This window comes from Paroedura picta, chromosome 13 (assembly GCF_049243985.1).
Source record: "Paroedura picta isolate Pp20150507F chromosome 13, Ppicta_v3.0, whole genome shotgun sequence".
In the NCBI taxonomy this organism is placed as follows: Eukaryota; Metazoa; Chordata; class Lepidosauria; order Squamata; family Gekkonidae; genus Paroedura; species Paroedura picta.
Window position 1 is genome coordinate 3,923,613 of NC_135381.1, and position 26,484 is coordinate 3,950,096.

The window sequence follows — 26,484 nt, forward strand, 5'->3', positions numbered from 1 at the left end:
AGGGCATTCCCTCTGGGTCATCTTCACACACCAGATAATCAGTTTGAGCCATCAACTCAAAAAGCCACCTGAATCCCTCCCCGTGGCCCTCCAGTCCGTTTTCCACTTCAAGGAGAACCAGGAGGCCAAAACAGCAGAGGGAAGAACGAACATGTGAAGGGCAATAAAAAGCAAGAGAGACGGACTGATAAGATCCACCACCAGGCATTGAGAACGCCCGGAATTATCTAAATTATCTAAATTAGCAGAATGCTGGTGCTCAAAGGGCAAGCGTGATAGCTCCTCTACCGGAGTCGCCAGCTCCCTCAGCAGCCTCCAGTGACAAGGGAATGTCTCCTTCCTTGGAGAAGGAAACGCCCTCCTTGCAAGTATGGCACGTTGACCTTCTTCCCATGAGTCCAAGCAGCACTTCTGCATCCATTTTGATACCCCAAACAACTCTGTAAGGGAGAAGACTGGCCAGAAGGTATTAAATGCACGATCCTTTCACCAAGATTATGTCCCAGACCCACATAAGGGGAGCACCCAAAATATACAAAAACTGTCATTTCAGAAATAGCGTGTTTCTTTCTCTGGTTTCATTTCAGTGGTGTCAGATTATCGTTGTAGAGAAATGTGGCATATAAGAACTAGCTCTTCTTAAGAGTCTAGAAGAGTCTTTTGGATTTACTAGTATTAAATCACAAAGTGTATGCATAAAAAAAATTGCAAACGGGGGTTGCATAACAGAAAATAGTGAAAAGTATATATACAAATTGAGGCAACCTGTGTCTTTAAATTCTGATCTAATTTATGTCCAAACAGCAAATTATATGTGCAAAAGCCAGAGACAGTGAGGGAGAATGCAAAAATCCTGACCTTGGTTGGCTTCTCCACCCACATAGACACACAAAAACAAACACACACACACACAAAATTACGTTGTTGTTGTTTTTAAAGGCAACGAAAGCCTGAAGAGCTAAAGCAAGCATGTTTATCATCAAAGGACCGAAATTAAAAATATCTTTCTCCACCATAAACCACCCTTGCAAGTAAAACGTATATTACTCTTTGCTTTATTCCCTAAAAGGGACCCACAACACAAAGAAGGGACCTGTTAAGATGGTAACAAGATAGATTTAATTTGCTGATTTCTTACAGAAGGCTTTCTCAACTTTTTTACCATTAAGAAGCCCCTGAAACGTCCTTCAGGCTTTGAGAAACCCCAGAAGTGCAGAATACAGTTTGGAAGCAGAGCTGTGGACACACACCCCTCCGCCCCCCCCCCCTTCCCTCCAGGCCCAGCACTGGCCATTGGGGGGAGGGCAGGCAACATGACAAAAATGTGGTCACATCACCAGATAAATGTCTAACCATTAAATACGTACTTTAAAATTAATTAATTACCGCCCATTCAGGAAACCCTCCCAGGGCCATTCAGAAGTCCTGTAATTCTGGCCAATTCCCACCATTGAATTAAATATTTAATGACGTTTACTCTCCTTCATCAGATGCAGCATTCAGGATTCCTTGGCATAGGCCAGAAGGGAACTTTAACCTTCTGTCCCGTTGCTGTTTTTCTCGCTGGGAAAAAAACACCCATTCCGTTTTTGCAAAAGAGCATTCATAAGCACCTCTGTTTTCTTCCCAGCAAGAAAAGAGCAGGTGAAAGTCCCCACCCTCTCTCTCGGCCATTTCTCCTTCTTGATAAAATAATCCCACAGCTTGTGTTTGCAAAAGAAGCATAAATGCTGTTTAACAGAAACAGAGAAGAAAATTCAACGTGCCCTAAATCCTGGGGTCAGGCCAGGCTTAAAAAACACCTTTGTCAAAGGCTTAGAACTCCTGAGCCAGGGTTAGGGATACCAGCCTCCAGGTGGGACCTGGAGATCCCCCCTGGAATTCCAGCTCATCTCCTGAGATTAGTTCCCTGGCATAAAATGGCTGCTTCTCAGGCAGGGAGGCCAGCCTCCAGGTGGGGCCTGGGGATCCCCTGGAATTCCAGCTCCTCTCCAGACTGCAGAGATCAGTTCCCCTGGAGAAAAGGGCTGCTTGGGAGGGGGGACTCTGTGGCCTTGGACCCCACTGAGGGTCAGGGATGCCAGCCTCCAGGTGGGACCTGGGGATCCCCTGGAATTCCAGTTCCTCTCCAGACTACAGAGATCAGTTCCCTTGGAGAAGGTGGCTGTTTTGGAGGGTGTGCTCCATAACATCATCTGCTGAGGTCCCCCCTCTGCCCCAAATCCTGCCTGCTCCTGGGTCATCCCCCCCCCAAGGTCTCCAACTATTTCCAAACACAGATCTGGCCACTGTAATCATTGACAAAAATGCTGTGGATAGAAGCAACTATACATTCCCAGTTTCTCTGCAACTCTTGATCTGTGCCAGTAGCAGCGACATTAAACCCTCAACTGCTCGTAGGAGGGCCCCATCCATCCTGCCTGCTTACAAAGCTCTGGTGCTCTTGAACTACCTCGCCCCAATGTAAGAATCACAGTCCTAATTGATTTATGGTTTTACAGATAATTCTATCAGCTCAGTAACTGAAGACATCCTTGTACTATGGAATCCCTGACAAACCATCAATTGGGAAAGAGATTAGATCAAGTGTGAGTGCAAAGAGACCGGATTGCAATTCCTTCGGTTTACCAGCAGTTCTGTAGTTCTGGGTGGGGTTTAACTCAATAGGGTTTGCAATTTTTTATATATATTTAAACTTCATAAACGCATGTATTCATATCAGGAGATAAACCACCAACACTGAAAGTCCAGGAAAAAAATGCCCTCCACAAAGCCCTTTCTAAAACACGCACCAAATCCCTGCTCCATCAAAATGTATATTCAAGAAGCGTTTTAAAAAGGAGACGCTTTCAGGAATAATAGTACCAATTGACCCTCCATGACGATGACCTCTCAACTATCCCCCTACTTTAATTAGGACCTCCTTCCGTTCATCAAGATCTATCTTCTTGCATGTACGCATTCTGGAAAGTACCTGGTTCCACATTCTGCCTAACTATCCCATCTCTTTATTGTTCTGAATATCTGTTAATCTGACTGATCAGAAAGCCTCATTAATGTTATTACACCAAGTAATTAAGTCTGGAGATTTCTTTTCTTTCCAGTATCTGGCAAAATTAAGTCTTGCCCATGTTAGCATATGAAGTACAACAGGGAGTTGCTCTGACTGTATTTCTGGAAAAAATAATTCGATAATACGTTTTCTGGGTTTGATGTTATCTTTATTTTAAGATTACGTGATATAATTTGCACCACTTTGTCCCAATATAAAAGAGCTCTAGGACATTCCCACCAAATGTGGAAGAAGTCAGCTCTTTCCTTGTAGAATCATAGAATCACAGAATCATAGAGTTGGAAGGGGCCATACAGGCCATCTAGTCCAACCCCCCTGCTCAATGCAGGATCAGCCCAAAGCATCCTAAAGCATCCAAGAAAAGTGTGTATCCAACCTTTGCTTGAAGACTGCCAGTGAGGGGGAGCTCACCACCTCCTTAGGCAGCCTATTCCACTGCTGAACTACTCTGACTGTGACAATTTTTTTTCCTGATATCTAGCCTATATCGTTGTACTTGAAGTTTAAACCCATTACTGCGTGTCCTCTCCTCTGCAGCCAACAGAAACAGCATCCTGCCCTCCTCCAAGTGGCAACCTTTCAAATACTTAAAGAGGGCTATCATGTCCCCTCTCAACCTCCTTTTCTCCAGGCTGAACATTCCCAAGTCCCTCAACCTATCTTCATAGGGCTTGGTCCCTTGTCACAGTACCTCCAGCTGCTTTCCTCCTCCTTTAAACTATACATTTGTTGTAATCTATTGAGTGAAAGCTGCCACATTTATATCATTTTTAGCAGGTTTTCTTTGAATGTTAAAACTTATGGTCAAGTTTAACCCCTTAGAAAATAGGAAGTTCCGTTCTTGTTCATTTACGACATTCCCTAATGTTTTATTCCATCTAATCTGAAAATTATTAGAACTCCTCAAACTATTTTGTAAATGGATAAAGTAAATCTTCCTTGTGGAGACTTATGTGATATTAATAATGTTGCTTCTAATTTGTCGAGAGGTCTTATCCCAAGCTGTTTCTTTCAAATTAAAGAGCTTATATGATTTTTGACCCGATACTATCGTTAAAAAGGTTTTCCAATTATAATACTTTGCCTACATCTAAACCAAAAGGGGAGTCGACTCCCAAAGGGCTAAGGTGGATTGTGAGAACCAGCCTAGTGTAGTGGTTAAGAACAGCAGGGGCTCATGGGAATTGTAGTCCATGGACATCTGGAGGGTCACAGTTTGGCCACCCCTGCCCTAAAGTATAATCGGTTCGATCCAGGATTTAAATTCCTGCTTTGCCACAAAGATTGTTTGCTGACTCCAGGCCTGTCATTCCCTCTCACCCTCATCCGCCTTACAGGGAGAACCCTGAGCGCCACTGCAAGATGGCTGCTGCAGGGGACGGAGCCAGCCACAAAATGGCTGCCACAGCTTATCTTCCGCCACTCATTGAAGTTCCTTCTGCTGAAGGGGCAGCGGCGGCCATTTTTAAAGAAACGGACAGCCAATCAAATCTCCGCCAGCCAATCAGAAGCTCTGCTAGACAAAAGCCCTCCTTAACTCTCCACTTGCCAGCTCTGGACAGAATAATTTGTATCAGCCGTTCAGCAGACAGCAACCAGCGGAGAAGAAGAATCAGTCCCCGCGATGCCATCGCTAAGGGGACAGGCACGGAACGTAGCGGAGGGGGCCACGGTTAGCTCACCGCGTGCATATCCATGAACATGTCGTGGTCCCTCTCGTTGGGGTGCAGGCCCTCCACGGCCTCCACCAGCTCCGGGTCGCCGTTGAGGAAGTGAGGCTGGGACAGGAATATGGGTGCGTCTTGAAAAAGAAAGGAAACAGAGCACGGTTGTTTCTGGAGTGTTTGCAGGGTGGACAGAGTTCATACCTTTCTGTCTCCCATCATTCTTATAGTACAGGTTTACTCAACTAGGGTTTATTCAACAGCCTTGGAAGGGTTTCCTGAATGGAAGGAGTTAATTTTTATATATTTTTTAAAAAAATTGTTAAATAATAATTGGGGGATCTGATCATATATGGTCATGTCGACCTGTCTCTCCCCCCCACTTCCCAAAATGACCAAGGATAGGCCTGAGGGGGCTGGGAAGGGAAGGGGACCTGGGTGGAGGAGCCCGGATGGTACTTACTGTTCTGTGAGAACAGCTTTATTAGGGCTGTGACTAGCCCAAAGGTCACCCTGCTGGCTGCACGGGGGTGAGCGGAGAATCAAAGCCAGCTTGCCAGATTAGGAGCCGCCGCTCTTAACCACAACCCCAAGTTGTAAAGTCGGCTCCTTCAACATAATTTTAGTAATTTGCGACCTTAATTTTTTTAATCGTTCCGTTTGTTATACGATTATTATTTCTGTATTGTTCTTATCTGATGTTGCCTGCCTTGAGTCAACCACAGAAAGCCTGGCTATAAAAATGAATTCAGTCTTTTATTCTAATATTATTATCTTCCTGTAAGTAATTATTATCCTCCCTGCCAAATGTACTTTCCCACGTTTCCAAGGCTGAGAACAGGGGAAGTCCCCCCTTTTCTGAAAAGTTCACACCAACCCCTTAAACTCACTTTCAAATATATTTAAGATTAATTAATCCCCACCCATTCGGAAACGCTAAATGATGTCAGAAACAACAGAATTCTGACACCGGGGCCGTCAAGAAACCTCAGGGTTTCACAAAACCCTGGCTGAAAAAGCCTGGCCAACATGGGGGTCCCCATAAGGTGGCCGTGACTGGAAAGTGCTCCCCAAGCCGGAACTGCCCTGCCCAATGGAAAGCCAACCCAAACTGACCTAGAAGAAGAAGAAGAGTTGGTACTTATATGCCGCTTTTCTCTACCCGAAGGGGTCTCAAAGTGGCTTCCAATCCCCTTCCCTTTCCTCTCCCGACAACAGACACCCTTGTGAGGGAGGCTGAGGCTGAGGGAGCCCTGAGATTACTGAAGAAGAAGAGTTGGTTCTTATATGCCACATTTCTCTATCAGAAGGAGTTTCAAAGCGGCTTACAGTCGCCTTCCCATTCCTCTCCCCACAACAGACACCCTGTGAGGGAGGGGAGGCCAAGAGAGCCCTGAGATTCCTGCTTGGTCAGAACAGCTTCATCAGTGCTGTGACTAGCCCAAGGTCACCCTGCTGGCTGCATGTGAGGGAGGAGTAGGGAATCAAACCCGGCTCGCCAGATTAGAAGCCCGTGCTCCTAACCGCTACACCAAGCTGGTGTCAGCGGCCTCATTCGGACTTTAAAACAGACGTACTCATCTGACAGCTGCTTATGTTTTGGATTCCGGACTGCCTGCATGGGCAGAAGCCTTCGTTCGGTGGGTACTCTGTCCCGTTTGCAAACAGTGTCTTGGGAGCCACGTAATGGTACACAGGGATTCCTTGGAAGTCCCCCATCTCCTTGTACTCCAGCTGCAGGGATCTAAAAGAAAAAATGTCACCAGAATATGCACGCCTTTAAGAGAAGCGATACCTGCAGGCAAAAACAGTGGTGGGCAGGAGGGTGGGCTGGACATTCGCTCCGCTCCGGGTCCTTGACCCACCCAAGCCACCTGCTTTTCTCATTCCCCCTTCAGCTCTCTGCCCATCGGCCATTTTATTCCGGCCTTACAGAGAAACCGAGGCAGAGCGAACACAGAGCTGGACATTTTAACCCACTTGAGTTGTTGCTGCTGGTGGCGTCCTTCCTGATTTGATCACTTGCTAACCATTTTTTATGAGCCTCTTGTGGCGCAGAGTGGTAAGGCAGCCGCCTGAAAGCTCTGCCCATGAGGCTGGGAGTTCGATCCCAGCAGCCGGCTCGAGGTTGACTCAGCCTTCCATCCTTCCGAGGTCGGTACAATGAGTACCCAGCTTGCTGCTGGGGGGTAAACGGTCATGACTGGGGAAGGCACTGGCAAACCACCCCGTATTGAGTCTGCCATGAAAACGCTGGAGGGCGTCACCCCAAGGGTCAGACATGACTCGGTGCTTGCACAGGGGATACCTTTACCTTTTAACCATTTTTTAAAAATACAACCCCCAAAAGACCAGGATGGCATAAAACAAAGGGGGGGGGGGAAGAAATAGAGCAAGCAGCAATGATAAAATACAATGCGGCAACAATAAAATGTTTGCTTTTTCTGAGTGGCTGATACTGGTTTAGAGCTTCCCGGTTTCATTGGTCACGACTGCATTTCAACGTGGCTTCAGGGCGTGAGCAAGGTGAAAAGCCTGGTTGGGTTTGCCTGTAAACAATGTCCAATAAAAAAGAGAGAACCTGTCCCAGGCTATCAAAATCCATATACACTATAATATTTTTACAATACACATTAACAAGCTGGTAAGATGACTTTTTTTCTAGAGTTATAGAATTTAAATCCTCTACATATGTTTTCTCGTTGGTCCTTTCTATTTTATGATAGGATATAAAGTTAAAAAGACGGGTTTTTCAGCAATATAGAACAGGGAAGAGTTTACCTTATATCAGGGGTAGTCAAACTGCGGCCCTCCAGATGTCCATGGACTACAATTCCCACGAATTGGGAATTGTAGTCCATGGACATCTGGAGGGCCGCAGTTTGACTACCCCTGCCTTATATGAATTATATTAATATAGGCCAGAATTATGTTAGGAGCTATACTGAATCGTAGGAAAGATATTGGAACACTGGAAAGTTGCAAGGATAATTTTCACAATCAGAGGACTTATGCTTCTTTTGTAAATTTGGTTTGTTAATTTATGTCCCATGATGGAATTTACACTGACTGTAACTTTACTGTAATCTTGTGGACATAGGAAAATTGAACATTGAAAATGGCACAAATCTAGAGCCTATTTTGGTTGCTTCGTTCATCATTAAAATAGAGATAAGACATATTTTGATGCCTGATTCAACATCTTATCAATGTGTGTTATACTGTATAGAGATTTCGATAGCCTTGGCAGTGGCTCATGGGAACTGTAGTCCATGGACATCTGGAGGGCCACAGTTTGACTACCCCTGGTCTGGAAGATCAAGAAGTTCCTTATTAAGGAACTAAAGTGGACATGGCTAATTACTCCTTGGGAGATGCAGCAGCTAAGCTGGATTTTTTGGCAAGCCTTCGAAGATAGAACTTGATGGATAAAAATCCAGGCAGCCCTGATTTTTTTTTTTAAGGGCCTGGATCTTTCTGTTCCGATGAGTCCACCAGAAACAGGCTTTCAATGTGGATATTTTATTTTATTTTTTGCTTTCCTCTGGGCAGATAGCAGGCGACACTGGGGGGGGGGGGGCTTAAATTTCGGGGAGGATTGGAGAGACTGCCCCAAATAAATATAATACAACTGCAACGTGTGAGGCCAGCTGCACCTTTAAGAGTTTTTATTTGGGGTATAGGTTTCGTGTGCACGCATACTTCTTCAGAAGCGCTGAAACAAACCAGTCATTACGGCTAGGTGGGGAAGGTGTAACCAGGAGCGGCTAATTAAAGGCAAAGTGCATAAGTAGCTGAGCAATAAAAATAGCCAAGATGGGATTAAGGCAACTGGTAAAAGGATTATCAGCAAATTAGCATACAGCATAATAAAAGAGTCATCCATGATATAGGGAGTACTAGTTGCCCGAGGAACAAAGCACACACAGATGAAGAGCAGTTATACGAAGACGGAAGAGTTGGTTTTTATATCCTGCTTTTACCCAAAGGAGCCTCAAAGCGGCTTCCAACTGACTTCCCTTCCTCTCCCCACAACAGGCGCTCTGTGCGGTGGGGGTGGGGATGGATGAGAGAGCTCTGACAGAACTGCTCTGAGAACAGGACTGTGACAGGCCTCAATTCACTCCACTGGTTGCATGTGGAGGAGTGGGGAATCAAATCCTGCTCTCCAGATCAGAAGCCACTGCCCCTAACCACTATGCCAGGTTTTCATGAAACCCTGGGGTTTCTTAACGGCCCTGGAAGCGTTTCCTGAACGGAGGGGAGATAATTTTGTATATATCTTTAAAATTTGTTAAATATTCATTGGTCATATATGGTCATGTTGGATCCACCCACCTCTTCCCAAAATGACTGACGGGCCTGGAGAGGGTGGAACTACTTGGGACGGGGGGCCTTCTTGAGGTTGGAGGTTCCCCACAATCACCCTGGCCAGTAGCCCTTGATGGACTCCCTGCGTCTATCTAATCCCCTTTGAAAGTTGCTTATTCCTGCGGCCAATTGCATGTTTTAATCACTCTGTGGAAAGGGACATCAGAGCTCTATGGGCCCACCTCCATACCTGGCACCCCATTTCTGCCCAGCTCACCTGCAGACATCAGTACTGTAGAACTCTAGAGGCTCCGAAGGGGTCCTGAAGGGCGGCCATATTTCCCCGGACGTTCCGTTGATCATGTTGCATTGGTCGGAATTCCAATAGGACACCTGCAGGGACGGGAGACCAGGAAGAAGCGGAGAAATCAGGAAGGGCATGGAACACCCTAAAAAAACACCCATCTAACCCTCTTCCCAGGCTCCTCCAAGGTCACTGCGGGCTTTCCACCCTCTTTGGGAGAAAAGTCACAGCCTTCTCATGACCCTTCTCCTTTCCCCCTAGCTGCACCGAGGAGCTCCCCCCATAAAGGCAGACCATCCAAATGGAGCGAGGGACTCGACCTTCTCGGCTGTCCACAGGAAAAGACTAGGTGGGAAAACCGAGGGCAGACACCTCATAAAAAGAAATCTCTGTCCATCAAACGTACGAGCGATTATCGCGATTATGCAACTCTGCTGCCACACGGAGCTTGATGAAACCAGGATCCTCCTAGGGAATTGCGGCATCATTTGTAGGTCAACCTCGAGGGGAGCAGCTCCAGCATTCTGTTTCCCAACTGGGGTTACGCATTACCCCAGGGTTACTTCGGGGCTTGGGGCCAACTCGTACCCGCTGCCAGAGGTGTGTTGAGCAGGTTAGCGCACTCCAGCTAAGTGAGTCCTCTTGGGCGCGAGGGGGGTATTTTGGTTTTTTAAAACTCTGGGGGGGGGGGTTGGAGGGTGTGTGTGTGGCATGTCACTTCCAGGGGCGTGGCCAGCTGACATCACTTCCAGGGCTCCTTGAAGCCTGAAAAATTATTTCAGGGGCTCCTCCGTGGTCGAAAGCTGGCCTAAGGTCCTGCAGGGCCCTGATCTCTTATGGAAGAGTGTTCTACTGGGCTTGGGACAGGGCCACGAAAGCCCTGGTTCTGGTCGAGGCCCGTGAGAGGCCCCAAAGATATGAGCGTCCTAGATCGTTTAGGGCAGGGGTAGTCAAACTGCGGCCCTCCAGATGTCCATGGACTACAATTCCCAGAAGCCCCTGCCAGCGAATGCTGGCAGGGGCTTCTGGGAATTGTAGTTCATGGACATCTGGAGGGCCGCAGTTTGACTACCCCTGGTTTAGGGTTTCAGAGGTGAGAATCAGAGCATCGACCGTGATTCGGTTCTCGACCTGGATCCGGCATACCTGGGGCAGCATAGGTCGCATGTGGGCGTTCCACCGGGAGTACTCTGTAAGTACCTGCGTGGAACCTCAAGGGATGAAACCAGGGCCGCTATGTTCAGCCAAACAGAACCCAATCGGCAGGACCCTCCAGCCCTGCAAGGCCAAAACAAGCCCCAAGCAAGCCCGTCTTACAAATGGACTAACCCCTGTCGTGGAATTTCAGCTTCTTTTGAGCCAATTTGCTGGAGAACTTAGACAACTTCCTCTCTCTGTTTTTGTCCGGTTTTGTTTTTTAAAAAAGCAGAGAGCGCTTAAAACTTCTCAGTCCACGGAACAGCTCGAAAGAGGGCCCCGCGTGACGTGAAAACAAAGGCATCAAAAGCAAGAGGGACCCCGGTTCGATTTGGGGAAGCACCGTGCCACTTTCGCAAGACTCGCCACGAAGAAACAAGGCAAGGACACCACGGGCTTCGTGTAAAATCTCCGCGCGCTTGCCGCTGCTCCCTTCAAAACAAGAGAAGGGTTGGCAGGCCGTAACGGTCCCCCTACCTTCTTCAGACCGTTCCAGTTCTCCACCATCTGGACTTTGGAAATGTCGCGAACGCCTGTGTTCACGGTGAACCGTCCCATGTGAGTGTTGTTTAACTGCAGAGGGTGAGAAGGAAGGGGAGGGGGAAGCGGGATTTGGTGAGGTATTCTGCAACTTTAGCTTAAAACGAGAGAGACGGAAGCAAGATCGAGTCTCGTGATGCTCCTCCTAAACGAGAGAACAAATAGAATTACCCCCAAGAAGAAGAAGAAGCGGCAGCGTTGGTTTTTATATCCCGCTTTTTGCTGCCCGAAAGAGTCTCAAAGCGGCTTACAATTGCCTTCCCTTCCTCTCCCTGCAGCGGACACCCTGTGAGGGAGGCGAGGCTGAGAGGACTGCTCAGCGAGAACAGCTCTATCAGGACTGTGACTAGGCCAAGGTCACCCAAGGCGATTGTAAGCTGCTGCCAAAGCCTTTTTTATCTGAAAAGATTCAACTTGAACCTTAGAGTCACAGAATCCTGGAGTTGGAAGGGGCCATCTAGTCCTGCTTCATGCTCAATGCAGGATTGGCCTCAAGCATGGATGGCCACACTGTGGCTCTCCAGATGTCCATGGGCTACAATTCTCATGAGACACATGCTAGAAGGGACTCTTCAGATGTCCATGGGCTACAATTCTCATGAGACACATGCTAGAAGGGACTCTTGGGAAATGTAGTTCATGTAGTTCATGGAGCCTTTCGGCCCCCCTCCCCTTGGACTACAGCATCTGCGAGAAGTTTATCAGTGGAACAGGCTTCCTCGGGAGGTGGTGGGTTCTCTATCCTTGGAAGATTTTAGACAGGGGCTGGCTAGCTTTCAAGGGGGTGGCAGGTTACAGGGGGGTGAGCGATAGGGCTGTGAGTGTCCTGCAAAGTGCAGAGGGTTGGACTAGATGACCCAGGGGGTCCCTTCCAACTCTAGGATTCTAGGATTCTACGTATCTGCCAAGCTGCTACTTGACGACAGCCAGTCAGAGGGAGCTCACCGCCTCCGTAAGCACCCGATTCTATTGCTGAACTATTTGGACTGTAAACATTCCCCCCCCCCCGCCCCGATATTGAGCAAGTACTGTTCTACTTGTAGTTTAAAATCTTTACTGCAGGTCCTCTCCTCCGCTGCCCACAGGAACCGCTCCCTGCCCTCCTCCAAGCAGCAACCTTTCAGATACTCCAAGAGAGCCATCCTGTGCCCTCAACCGCCTCTTCTCCAGGCTGAACGTTCCCAAGTCCCTCAGCCTCCTCCTGCACGCCAAAGCATCTGCCCCGCCCCGCAGGGCTGGCTGCCGCTATCAGGCATCATTTGGCAGCTGCTTAATTAAGCCCTCTGCATGCCGGAGCTATCTCCCCCTTGATTTTAATACTCACGCTCCCGCCGTGACGCAAGAATCCATTACCAACTTTTATCTACCCCCTTCTTTCCTGGAAAGCAGCCACCTCCTCGTAAGTGTGCTGGGAGGAAGAGCCAGCTGCGTGGGCATCTGAATGCAGCTCTCTCGAGCCAGAGCCTAAAACCCTGTACCCCGTGCTGGTGTCCGAAGCTGAATCTAGAATCAACCGCCTCGTTTATTCGATGGCACGACCCATTTGGACAAGCACGAGAAATGCTCGTGAACACACGAAGCAGGCTGGCAGAAGTTCTCCAGGGACTCAAGCTTGAGGTCCTTCATACCTCCTATTCCCTGGTCCTTTTTCACGGGAGATGCCGGGGACTGAACCTGGGACCTTCTGCAGGCCAAGCAGATGCTCTAGCATTGAGCTACAGCCCCTCTCCATGGCTCTCCAGGGACTCAAGTGGAGATCTTTCACGCCACCTATTTTCTGGTCCTTTTTTAACGGGCAATGCCGGGGATTGAACTTGGGGCCTTCTGCAGGCAGAGCAGAGCAGAGGCTCTAGCACCGAGCCACAGGCCCTCTCCGTGGCTCTCCAGGGGCTCAGGCAGAGGTCCACATCACCATTTCTCTGGCCGGGGGACTGAACCTGGGACCTCCTGCATGCCAAGTAGATGCTCTGCCCCTGAGCCACAGCCTTGCTTAAAACCATCATCTAACAAAAGCAATTGCAGGACAGCACCCCCAGCTCTCTGCCTTCCCCATTCAGGTTTATGGGTCCAAGAAAGCACGGATGAGATTGAGGGAAGGGGAAGAGAGAACGGGACTTTCTGACGGACAGCAACAACGCGGCTTCTCTCGTCTTTCTTAAGCGTCCACCCTCCCCAGCTGCTATCCCCGCCGGTATGACTCACGTTGAGGAATATGCCGAACTTGTCGGTGAAAGGAAGGAACCCGGGCTTGAAGGCGTTCAGGAACTTGATGAGGCCCTCCTCGTAGCCCCACAAAATCTCCCCCACCGTCTGGTTCAGGAAGGCCTTCTGCTTGAAGAAAGTGAACGCGGCACTGACCCCTATCAGCAGCGGGGCGCTGAGATCCTCCAACATCACTGCAGCTCCCTGGGGGGTGGGGGGGGGAGAAGAAAAAGGGGCAGGGGTTACAGCACGTCCTTGGAGGCCGCCGGGAATCCAACACTTATTAATGTTGTTTTTTCGAATTTGTATACCGCCCTCCCACACAGCTCAGGGTGGCAAATACACAGATGCGATGCAAAAATACAAATCATGCTAAAAAAAAACAATACAACACACTCCAAATATGGAAATAAAAATACAGTTATAGAATCATAGAGTTGGAAGGGGCCATACAGGCCATCTAGTCCAACCCCCTGTTCAACGCAGGATCAGCCCTAAGCATCCTAAAGCATCCAAGAAAAGTGTGCATCCAGCCTTTGCTTGAAGACTGCCAGTGAGGGGGAGCTCACCACCTCCTTAGGCAGCCTATTCCACTGCTGAACTACTCTGACTGTGAACATTTTTTTCCTGATATCTATCCTATATCATGTTGAAGTATTGAGTCTGCCATGAAAACGCTGGAGGGCGTCACCCCAAGGGTCAGACATGATCTGGTGCTTGCACAGGGGATACCTTTACCTTTTTATCCTATATCATTGTACTTGTAGTTTAAACCCTTTACTGCATGTCCTCTCCTCTGCAGCCAACGGAAACAGCATCCTGCCCTCCTCCAAGTGACAACCTTTCAAATACTTAAAGAGGGCTATCATGTCCCCTCTCAACCTCCTTTTCTCCAGGCTGAACATTCCCAAGTCCCTCAACCTGTCTTCATAGGGCTTGGTCCCTTGAAAACATAACATATACTTGGCCATAAAATGAGTAGAATGCATCAACTGGCATGCACAAAAACATTTCCTTAGCTCAGCCTTTTGATGGGGGAAGAGGCCCCTGAAATAAATGTTCAGGCTTCGAGGAACCCTGGAAGTGAGGTCAGCTGGCCACGCCTCCCCGCCACACCCCCGGAAGTGACATTATTACATGCACCCCTTGCCCTCCTTTCGCTATCAATCTCATCCTGCCCATCCTCTTGCATTTGCTTACTTCCCCCGTGCAGCTGTGGAATAATTTGCACAAAAGGCTGAAGCAAACTTCTCTGTTCGGCTAACGCTCCCGCAGTCGTGAGCTCTCTCTTACCAGCACCAAGAGGTTTGGGATGCACACGTAATCCTCCTCCGTCCCATTCGACAAGTCCGGCTGGAAATAGAAACGCCGGTACTCTAGAAAGGAGACGCTGCCGTTCTCGTAGAAGGTGATGTTTCTCTTCTCCCTGAATTCCCTGCAAGAGAGACCCCCCCAACCCCCATCAGTATCTAATTTATTACCTGCAAGGTAGAGAGGAGGATAACGTAGTCCCAAGATGGCTGCTCCTTTATCCAGGAGCTGGAAAATCTTGCACCAGGGGTAGTCAACCTGTGGTCCTCCAGATGTTCACGGACTACAATTCCCATGAGCCCCTGCCAGCATTTGCTGGCAGGGGCTCATGGGAATTGTAGTCCGTGAACATCTGGAGGACCATAGGTTGACTACCCCTGCCTTACACGAATTGGTTGCTTTAATACTACAAGGAACCACTTTGGATCAAGCCAATGCGCTGTGCCATGTAGTGGCCCAAATCCAGGTGCCAGGAGGAGGTCGACCAGCAGGACCAGAAACCAGAAGCCCTCTCACTGGTGCCCCCTGAGCACAGAGAATGCCAAGCATCACAACCGCAGAGAGACCCAGCTTGGTGTCGTGGTAAGGAGTGTGGACTTCTAATATGGCGAGCCGGGTTTGATTCCCTGCTCCTCCACATGCAGCCAGCTGGATGACCTTGGGCTCTCCACAGCACTGATAAAGCTGATCTGACTGAGCAGTGATATCAGGGCTCTCACCTCCCTCACAGGGTGTTTCTTGTAAGGAGAGGAAGGGAAGGCGACTGGAAGCCGCTTTGAGACTCTTCCGGGTAGAGAAAAGCAGCATATAATAACCAACTCTTCTTCTTCTTCTTCAGTAATATCAAGGCTCTCTCAGCCTCACCCACCTCACAGGGTGTCTGTTGTGGGGAGAGGAAGGGAAGGCGACTGGAAGCTACTTTGAGACTCCTTCAGGTAGAGAAAAGCGGCTTCTAAGAGCCAGCTCTTCTTCTTCAAAGCGTTCCCTCTAACCCTTGTGGCTAGCAGCCCCTGACGGACTTCTGCTCCAGAAGCGCATCTGTTTGTGCAAAGCATTTGGGTGAGCAGGAGCAGAGTCCACTTTCACCAGCAGCCCGTTGCCAGAACTGGTTCAGGAGGGGAAGTTATACAACAGTGGCAAGATTTCCGGAATCGATTCAAAACAGATGACGGGGCTAAATGCGCTGTACTTACCTTGGTTGGGGATCTAAAGAGATGCAGAAAGGAGAGAGTGGGAGGGAGAAGACGGAGGCAGGAAGGACAGGAACTGCTAGGGCTGAGTTCTGCCCCTTCAACCAAGCAGCATTACAGGTTGCTCATAATCCGCCGGAATGGGTTTATAAGATTAGGCTGGCATACTGACAGTGTCACAATCCACCCAAGGTCTAAGGCAGATTATGCCTTCCAATCTCAGGGCACTCAAACTAGGCATTACTAACAGAAGCATTTGCAATCTTTGTCTGAACCCCAGCAGCATCGTGCTCAGCCTTCGACTGTCTAACCTGGACAGGATTTACGAATCTGCCTTTTTCTCCCAGCACTCAGGGCAAAGAACAAAACATTTCATCTCTAAGGCCCAGGGTGAATTGCAAAACATTCACCAACAATTATAGGGCAGGACAGCCACCAAGCAACACGACAGGTCGGCCAGGATTACAAAAGGAGAAGATGATGCTCACAAAGCAAACCACGGAGAAATAAAATCCAGGCTGGTGGCCGTGTTGGTCGTTATCAGCAGCACCCAACTGGCCTCCAGTGGCACCTTTAAGGCCCACTGCTTTTTAGTCAAGGTATAAGCTTTTGTGAACTCCCAACTTTGTTTGACATCATTTTTAGTCTTCAAGGTGCTAGTCAGCGTCAAGACACATTACGAAACTGGGTGATAATAGCAGAGACTGAATTAAGGCAGTGCCCAAGATCTGCGAATAAGATTGCAGATCTCAAAGAAGAAAAAAGAAGCATTCGTTTTTATATCCCGCTTTTCTCTACCAGAAGGAGTCTCAAAGCAGCGTTCCCTTTCCTCTCCCCACAACAGACACCCTGACAAGTAGGCGGGCTGAGAAATCTCGGACAGGGCTGCCATCAGGGCTGTGACTAGCTCCAGTCACCCCGCTGGCTGCGTGTGGAGGAGCAGGGAATCCAACCCGGCTCGCCAGATTAGACGCTCTTAACCACAACGCTAAGAGTTAACAGACGTGACAAGGAATTTGGAATCCAACGGGAGCTCCAAGGTCGACTCCAAGTATTAGCAAGAACTGAGAGATTAGGCATGTGACTTTGTTTCCATTGAAGCAGATTTCCCTATTGGTAGGGAGGGTTAGTTGCCAGAGCCAAGATGCACAGGCAACTGAGCAATGCATTGTAGCTGCAGGGTTTCCAGCAGGAGCAGGTCTCTCTGCTTCAGTTATTTAAATACACTTCCATCTTCCAAGGGAAAGGCGGCTCGTGCCAATTTCCAACACATCAAAGTAATTATGAACCACAATAACACACCCCATAAACCCACTGAAGTACCCTGCGTCTGGCACAGCCTGCTCACAGGTGAGCTGCACAGTGAACTATTTGGTAAGGTCTAGGATTCATCAGTTTGTGCATGAACCCTTGCGCATACAGACAGAGCATGGGTGGAGAGCCTCCTAAAAAAGACACCTGCATTTGCAGTTTTCTCAAAGCATGCACACACACAAACCAAAAGCTCACGTGAGATATTTTTTTTAAAGAACACTTTCATGAACCAGACTTTGGCCTGCAAAGTCCAGGCTGGCCGGATTTTAATCCAATCGTGGAAGTTAAGCACGGCCAGTCTTGGTTAGACCATCGGAAAGTCCAGAGGCTGGCAACGACCAACGCTTTGCTTGTGGTTTGTTACAGCTGATTGTTACAGCTTCGGCAATAAATTCAAATTCAATTCACCAACCCCCTGGAAAGTGTATGTATTTATTTTGGGATCTATATTCTTCCCTAGCTGTGGGCACTCAGGGTGGGTTATATTCCTCCTGACACACACAATCCCCGTAGAAGCTGAAAAGTAAGTCCATTAACAATAACAACAGCAATAAAAAACACATCAAAATTCTATACGATAAAAATGGCAAGTTCACAAGAAATGCTTACTCAAATTGACTAGAGCATTTCCGCTATGGGGCTTGGGGGGAGGGTCATTCCGAAACGGAAGCATAGATTCTTGGTGGGCGTCAGGCGGAAAGGTCAACAAAGTTAGATGCTACTTCTGGCCTCAGTCATTGGTGCGGTGGAATAGCTCTAGCCTGCAAGCCCTGCAGAACTGTCAAAGGTCCTGGCTGGTTCTGATGTCATCTGGCAGTGGGTTCCACCGGGCCAGGGGGCCAGGACTGAAAAGGCCCTGGCGCTGATTGAGGCCAATTTAATCTCCCTTAGCAGATTTTTCTCATTTGACCGTAGCGTTCTATGGGGGACGTCCTGGGAGAGGCCGTACAAGGTTGTCAAAAGCCCCCTGCAGCTTGACAACAAAAAAACAACACCTGCCAGAAACCAAGAGAGGACGCACCTGTAGACGTACGGCCCACGCTGCTCCACCACTGGCTTTTCCCCCTGGAGAACGGCGTTTGGATTGAGCACGTGGAAGAAGTAGACCGAGAAGTGGAAAGGTATGGGGAGATCTTTCCACAGGTTGAAAAGAAAAGAGTTCGGCCGTATCTGGACATTCTGTCAAGACAAGCAAGACAACGAACGGGGTTAAGGACAGGCTGCGGCAATCAGAGACTGGCCTTAGTCAGTTCTACTAATCTTCACATGATCAAGAGTCCAAGGATACGTAGCTAGAACTTAAGGACCCAGTAAGGAGGACAGAGCTACAAGCAGCCACTCCTCAGGGTGAGCGAAAATCAATTCTTGGCAAGAACGCAAGTGGATCCCGCTAGCCACTCCAGCTGGTCAACAGATCAATGACACCAGGGTATCTTGATGGGCTAGAGGGGAAAGGTCAGATCGTGCCACTGGCCAAGTTCAAACTCCAAGGGGCACTGAGGGTTCTGAATTTCGCACAGGGAGGGTTGGCGGCTTGGTGGCGGAGCGGCTGCTTGGTCACGTCCCTGGCGTCTCCGGTGAAAGGACCCAGCAGCAGGCAACGATTCTGTGAACTTAGGCAGATTGGGAGTGGGGGAGCAGAAGGGCATGGCAGTTGGGTCACTGTGGGTGGGCAGGTAGTTGTGAATTTCCTGCACTCTGCAAAGGGCTGGAGTAGATGGCCTCTGAGACCCCCGGAAAACCACTGCTAGCCCGAGCCAAATTGCTGCACTTTAAAGGTCCGGCAGCCTGATTCGGTGTAAGGGGGTTTGAAATGTATTTGGAGCGTGAGAGTGAATATAACAGCTACCCAAATAACAGCTGCCCAAGGGGTAGGGGTGGGTGGCATAGATAACAGATAAAAACAACATAATATTGTTAAACAGGATAAAACAGTCTAACCAATAAACACCGCCCCAGTTCATTAATAACATAGCTCCAATCTATAACAATGGGGGTATAAAACACTACCCCATAACACTGAGCCTGGCTTCTGTTAAACGCAGCCTACCAACGATCCTGATGTCAAAAAGGAAGGGGACAGAGTAGTGAAAGGACAGACATAGCCTAATACATCGTTCGGACTCTGGGGAGAGAGAAGCAGCCTGACCTTATTGTCCTGGTCCTTCCATCCGGCCTCAACCAAACACCTGGTGGAAGAGCTCTGATTTGTGGGCCCTGCAGTACCCAGCGAGCTCCAACAGGGCCCGCAACTCATCCGGGCGTTCATTCCACCAGGTAGGGGCCAGGATCAAAAAGGAGATAGGTGGTCCCACAGGTAGGTAGGACTGGCAGTGAGTAAGTGACGTGCCCCCTAAAGATGGCCAAACCGTGGCTCTCCAGATGTCCACTGACTACAATTACCATGAGCTTCTGTCAGCAGCAGGGGCTCATGGTAATTGTAGTCCATGGACATCTGGAGAGCCACCGTTCGGCCACCTCTGTGCTATAAATTGCAATGATTTATGAGGTAAACAGGAATCTCTTCCTTATAATATTTGACTAGGCAGAACAGACAAGACACAAAGAAGATGAAGAACAAAGGTGTTGTTAACAGAAAATAAAGCATTTAACTGTATTCAAACGCTCTAGGCCTTGAACGCAAAGTAGAACTGGCTCACAACTTCGCACCCACAGGTTACAAACTTGTCGCCGAAAAGAATAACTGCTTTGGAGGGAAGCTTTAAGCAAAGCAAATAAACCCTGAAGGGAGACCAGATTCCTTTATCTCCAGACAGGTTACCCCGGATGACTTGACTGCTCGGGAATTTAATTAATTCTCATCTTAACTAATCTAATCCCACAACTCACAGAATTCTTCTGAAGTTCACGGCTGCTCTTTTAACAGAGAGCACTTGCCCACAGGAGTTGCCCACAAGAGCACTTGCCCACATGCGTAAATGAGGGAAGTCAGGCCCTTAGTTGGAGGCTCACCCGCCACGTTACAGCAAGCTTTCTTCCCAAACCTGACCCCCAAACCCGAACTAAAAGCAAAATGAAAAGCTGCTAAACCGATGGGTTCTCGTTGGCTGGCAATCGCTTGGATCGGCACGAGTCCAAAATCACAAGGGTCGATTCAAAGCCCCCCCCCCCCCAAGCTACCTGTCCTGCTTACAGACACAGCGGGTAGCCAAAAAGAACAATCAGCTGTCAGAGAGCTTGCCAGGACACCAGTCCAAAGTCTGAATAGTCCAAGATAAAGGAGCCAAAAGAAGAGTTCTAAAACACAGTCCGAAGCCCAAGATGAGATAATCGGTTCAAGATACAGGCTGCAAGGTTAGTAATTAGTGGACGGGGCGCTTCCCTGCAGCCACTCCCTTGCCGGCTGCTTTTAACAGCACACTCAGCACCTGCCAGCGGCCTCAGTCCTGTTCCTGCAACCGCTCATCCTGGTTGCTGATGTGCAGCCAATCCGGCACTTTGCCTTCAGGGCTGCGGCTCCCCTTTTATCTCCCTCCTGGGTTGTTCCTGGGGCTCTGGTGACTGAGGAAGTCATTGGGTTGCTCCCAACTCAGGGCTGGGGAGCTGCAAGCTCATCGTATTGAGAGCTGATTTGGGGTCCATGTCTGGCTCCTCGGAGTCCGCCTCCTCCTGCAGTTTCCCTGTTACGGACTGTGGGTTTGGATCAGGTCTGCTGGCTGCCCCTTCCTTTAAGGAGTCCTCTTGGCTTTGCCAGAGCTGGCCGGTCCATGGCACTACTTCAGTCTCATTGGGCACCGTTTTCTCCATCTGCTTTTGCCGCGACTTGCACTATCTCCCAACAGCTTTTACTGGTCTGGTTTCGAAACACACTTGAAGACGCGAGGAAATTAACACTCTCTGGGGGTGATTCGGAGTACTCCACGGAGCTCTGCAACTCTTTGAGAAACTGGTTCAGTGTTTCCGGAGCTCCCAGTTGCGAGGGCAGAATGTCAAAGTTCTGGGATTTGCATTTAGAGAGCGAAAGAGTAAGAATTACCAGTCCTGGGAGGAGTCCAGCCCAGAACAGTAGCTCATGCAGAGATCCATCGGGCAACCTCCGTCGCGGAGGAGTGGCCTTGATCTCACCAGACCTTCCCATTTCTAATGCCGCACAATTTGGGATTGATATTTAATATTTATTTATTCATTCATTCATTTATTCATTCATTCTCCATGGCGCCTTAAAAATCCAAACAGAATTTGTAGAGTTGCCAGGTCCATGTCGGGAAACTCCTGGAGATTTGGGGATAAAACCTGGGGAGGACAGGGACCTCAGTGGGGTCCAAGGCCAAGCCCCACCCTCAAGAGCTTCCATTTTCCCCAGAGGAACTGATCCCTGAAGTCTGGAGGGGAGTTGAAATTCCAGGGGATCCCCAGGTCCCACCTGGAGGTTGGCATCTCTAGACTTGCATCTACCTGTCAGGTTATTATACCTGCCCTACAGTGCTGGAAGAGTGCCTTCTCAGTGGGTCATAAAATCCTAGAGTTGGAAGGGATCTAGAGGGTCATCTAGTCCAACCCCCTGCTGCATCTTTGCAGCCTGTCTGCCTTGCCAGCAAAAGCAAGGACGAGGTTTGCGGCACCGTAAAATACCAACAACTGAGTTCTTACATACCCTTTTGTACACTAGTGCTGATACGCTTTAGACCAGCAGTTCCTAAAACCTGGGGGTGTCTTGACGGCCCAGGAAGGGTTTCCTGAATGAGTGGGAGTTAATTCATTCTTAATATAAATTTTTAATCGGTACAACATTTATCGGGTGATATGACCATATATGGTCATGTTGCCCGCCCCCCCCCCATGTCCCAAAGGCCTGTGATGGGCCTGGAGGGGGTGGGAAGGGGAGGAGCCCCAGGTGGGCGTGTCCACAGCTCTACTGCCCAACCGCATTCTGCATGATAGCGCCCCCTTCTGGGGGTTTCTCAAGCCCGAAGAATGTTTCAGGGGTTTCTCAAGGGTAAAAAAACTCTGAGAAAGGCCCTTGGACACATGACCTCAGCTGCAACTCACAAATTGTGAAATCTGCTTGGGGAAAGCATCGAGGAAACGCGACTCTGACTGCTCAAGGGTCATACTGAGTCCCGCGCTTGTTAGAGCAACCACAGTTTGCTATGGAGCATTTTCCCTGTGCACGCAGGACCAGAGCTGTCCGTACATGAGGCCGGTATTGTGTCCACCCTGCAAGGGGACAGGCGGAGCCTCGGTGCATACGGACCTCTCCTAAAATCTATGGCCCAGGTGAGGTTCTTCCCAGGGGTCTCAGCCACCCACTCCATTCAACAGGACGGCTTCTTCCCTACTCTGATGATCTCCCTCCTCCCCTTTTCCTCTTGCTTTCGTCCGGTTCCTAAGTACGGTGCAGCAGCCTAGTTAATAGTCCCCTAAGTATTCCAGATCAGATGGGGGCAGCCTGATAGGGATCTCGGAAGCTAAATGGCATCGGCTCCGGCCAGAGCTTGGAGACCGAGCAGGAAGCGCTTGGAGAACAACAGTTTTCGGAGACCAAAAAGGAAGTCCCGGACTGCAGCTCGGAGGCAGGCGATGGCAATGCCTCTTGCCTTGAAGGGTTAGCAGGAATGTTCCAAAACATTCTTGAGGGTCCTGGAGAGGTTTCCCCAAAGGCGTGGAAGTTAATTAATTTTCCATACATTTTTAAAGTTTGTTAAACATCTAGCGGGGGATATAAACATATCTGCTCACGTTGACCCACCACCCCTTTCCAAGTGGCCAGTGATGGGCCTGGAGGGGGTGGGAAGGGGAGGGTCCCCGGATGGGCGTGTCCACCACATTCTGCACGATCGTGCCCCTTGTGAGGTTTCTCGGAGCCGGAAGCTGGTTTCAGGGATTTCTCAAGCGTGAAAAGTTGAGAAAGGCTGCTCCAGTGGCTTGTTCACATGCACCAGGAGAGTGACTATTATCAACAACCGGCGTAAAGAGATAGGCGAGAACCACCAAAAAGCAAGGACGTGAGAACGGTTTCACAAAATCCCAAATTGAAGGGAAGTTTAACACAGGCTTAGGCGTGCTGAAAGAACGGGTCAAAAACCCAAGAAAATGCACTGAAAGAACAATACAGGAGAGAGATTTGGGTGGGTCTCTAGGGTGGTCTGCAGCAGCAGCACCGGAGTCTGAGCCGAACCGCAGACACGAGATTTTATTCAGGATGCAAGCTTTTATGATGGCTACGAAACTCAAATACTTTGGCCGCCTCCTGAGAAGGAAGGACTCCCTGGAGAAGAGCCTAATGCTGGGAGCGATCGAGGGCAAAAGAAGAAGGGGGCGACAGAGAATGAGGTGGCTGGATGGAGTCACTGAAGCAGTCGGTGCAAGCTTCAATGGACTCCGGGGAATGGTAGAGGACAGGAAGGCCTGGAGGGTCATTGTCTATGGGGTTGCGGTGGGTCAGACACAACTTCGCACCTAACAACAACAGATGTACAACTTCATTTGTACATTTCTCCTTCAACACTGAACTGACCGCACAAATCTGTTTGCATACTTTGCTCCTTCCCTCTGGGTGGCGGAGGGCCTGCTGCCTATAATTTCTGAGGAATACCCATTACAGAAAACACAACAGATGTCCCAGTCCAGCAGCACCTTTAAGACCCACAATACGGTTACTCAAGGTGCAAGCCTGTGTGCACACAGCATGCCTCCTCAAGTCCACCCATAATGAAGACTTTTGACAGATGCAAGGGCTTTGCAGGAATAACAAGCTAAGTTGTTAAGGTCACCAGTTGTTTGGGTTCAACCCCTGGGGGGGGGAAACATAGGAAAGGACATAGAAATGTCAAGGTTAGAGATTAATGGGCAGATGCAATCCTAAATGTGCAATGCTACGAGTAATTAACAGTAATTAACAGAAATAGTTCCTCTGTGCTCTAAAGAGGTGATTATTTCGCTTAATGGTTAATCCACAGTTGAGATTGCTAGTTACATGGCTCCGCCTGACCTGGACACACCAAGCTAGCCCGTTCCCGTCAGATTACAGGAACTAAACAGTTTCTGGATGGAAACCCACCAAGTCCCCAGCTAGGATGGGGAGATGGGCAATAGCAAACCAGTTAGGAACAAAATCTGCACACAGGGGCACCTTTGAGACCAGCAAAATTTCATTCTGGGTTTAAGCTTTGGTGCGCACGCACACTTCCGCCAATATCTCAAAACAGCTCCCCTAAAATTTCACCTCTACGAGGTGGTGGATTTAGTTGCCCCAAAGGGCTAGTTAGAGTCAAGATGGAGAAGACAAGTCTGAAGGTCTCTCTGGCCTTGGGAACGGGTGGCCTTGACCACCACTCAGCTGTGATTCGAGGGCAACCACAAAACTATGCAGGCAGGAAGGAGAGAAGAGGCAAAGAAGAGGAGGGAGGGAAGAGAAAGAAAGAGAGGAAGGAGTGGGGGAAAATGAGGGAAGAATAACAGAAATCATAGGAACAAAGTTGGGCCATCTAGTCTAACCCCCTGCAAAATGCAGGAAATGCAAAACTACCTGCCCATCCACTGTGACCCCAATTCCACGCCCAGATGATGACGCCCCCCTCCCCGAACCAGAATCCCCGGCCAGTTAGGGCTGGAGGCAAGGCACCTTCTGACCCCCAAGTGGCAAATGGGGTTTCTCTGGGCATGCCAGAAAGGGCCACAAGAGCCAAGTTCGGTCACACTCCCTTCTGCCCAGCCACCCACCACCTGACCCAGTTCACACAATCAGCATTGCTGTCAGATGACTCTCTAGCCTCTGCTTCCAACTTCCCCAGAAGGACGACCCCCCCCCCCCCCGCCGCCTCCCGAGGAGGGAACTTCTTGAGAAAGAGAGAGAGAGAGAGAGAGAGAGGGAGGGAGGGAGGCGGGCAGAGAGAGTTAGAGGAAGTAGGAAAGGAAGGAAGGAAGGAAGGAAGAGACTGAAAGGATGGAGGAAAGGAAGGAGGGAAAGAAAGAAAGAAAGAAGGAGGGGGGAGAAAGGAGGGAGGGGAGTTAATGGACAGAGGAGAGGAAGGAAGGAAGGAAGGAAGGAAGGAAGGAAGGAAGGAAGGAAGGAAGGAAGGAAGGAAGGAAGGAAGGAAGGAAAAGGTGGGAAAGAAGAGAGAGAGTTAAAGGACGGAGGGGAGAGGAAGGAGGGAAAGAAGGAAGGAAGGAGGAAGGAAGGGTGAGAGTGAAAGGATGGAGGGAAAGCCCCTCTTCCCTCGCCTGCGTGCCCCTTTCAGCGCGCTGCAACCGCGGCCGGCCGCCCGGCATCCCTCCCCGACGCCTCTAAAGGCAGCAGCCGGAGCGGAAAGCCGCTCGCAGGGCTAGGTCCGCGGCGGCGGCGGCGGCTCCAGCGCTCCGGTCCCCCAGCCGGGGCTGCCCGCCGCTCCGGCCCCCTCCCTCTCCAGCTCCGCTTGGGAAGCGGCCGGCGGAGAGGAGAGGCGCGTCGGGGCTGTGGTCCGTCCTCCCGCCCGGCCGCCGGCCGATGGGCGAGGGGGGTGGGGGGCGCCGCCCACCTGGGTGATCATGAGCTCCACGAGTCCGGGCAGGACGACGACGAGGACGAGCCCGAGGAGCAGGAGGCCGCCGCCCAGCGCCCCGCACACCACCAGCGCCCGCCGCGGCGCCCCCACGCCCATGGCCGAGCCGAGCTGAGCCGAGCGCTGCGCCCCGCGCCGCCACCCGGCCCCTATTTACGGCCGCCCTTCGCGCCGCCCCCCTCGGCGCCCACGAAGGCCCGGCCTGGCTGGCTGGCTGGCTGGCGGGGCGGGAGCAGCAGCAGCAGCAGCAGCAGCAGCAGGGGGCGGAGGAGGCGCGCACGTGGGCGCCCGGGGCTGGGGATCGGGCGCCGCCGCCGCGCAAAGCTGGCAAGGAGAGCGGGGCGCCGCCGGCCGAGGAGCCAGACGGGACGGCGCTTCCCAGGCGCGCAGCCGTGCGGCGGATCCAGCGAGTGAGCGGCGGCCGGGCCAGGCTGGGAAGGCTTGCCAACTCCCGGCTCACAAAGCCCGGGCGACCGGGGTTGCGGGGAGGGCGGCGGGGAGGGCGGCGGGGGGGGGGGCACGGCCGGGCAGCGCGCCTCCCGTTGGCACCCGTAGGACCCACGAAGTCTGATGCCAGTTTTTAGCTTTGTCGTGCCGGCAGGCAGCCTTCTGCAGATGCGTAGAAACAAAAGAAGAAGAGTTGGTTCTTGTATGCCGCTTTTCTCTATCCGAAGGAGGCTCAAAGCGTCTTACACCGCTACACCAAACTGACTCTTTTAAACTCTTGGCATTGCATCCAGGCAGAGAGAAGTCGCTCGGAAGGGGTAGGGGCCTGCTGAAGAAACTGGGTGGGCATCGTTGGGTTAAAGCCCTTGCTACCGAGAATTACTTTATTTTTATAGCCTGCCTTTCCAGGTTGGCTCAGGGTCTGCTCTGT

General features: G+C 50.2%; 1 protein-coding gene across 3 annotated transcripts in view; it reads right to left on the reverse strand.

Annotated features, from left to right (window-relative positions):
* Positions 1-25,763, reverse strand: part of SCARB1 (scavenger receptor class B member 1) — a 43,522-nt gene extending 17,759 nt beyond the window's left edge. For all 3 annotated transcript variants that reach the window (XM_077309352.1, XM_077309351.1, XM_077309353.1), the window contains exons 1-8: positions 25,584-25,763; positions 18,128-18,285; positions 14,585-14,726; positions 13,292-13,495; positions 11,027-11,122; positions 9,326-9,441; positions 6,315-6,481; positions 4,756-4,874 (exon numbers count right to left, since the gene is read on the reverse strand). In XM_077309352.1, the coding sequence (XP_077165467.1) occupies positions 4,756-4,874; positions 6,315-6,481; positions 9,326-9,441; positions 11,027-11,122; positions 13,292-13,495; positions 14,585-14,726; positions 18,128-18,285; positions 25,584-25,706 (1,125 nt within the window). In that variant the 5' untranslated portion in view covers positions 25,707-25,763. The remainder of the gene's footprint in view (positions 1-4,755; positions 4,875-6,314; positions 6,482-9,325; positions 9,442-11,026; positions 11,123-13,291; positions 13,496-14,584; positions 14,727-18,127; positions 18,286-25,583) is intronic.
* Positions 25,764-26,484: the final 721 nt, after the last annotated feature.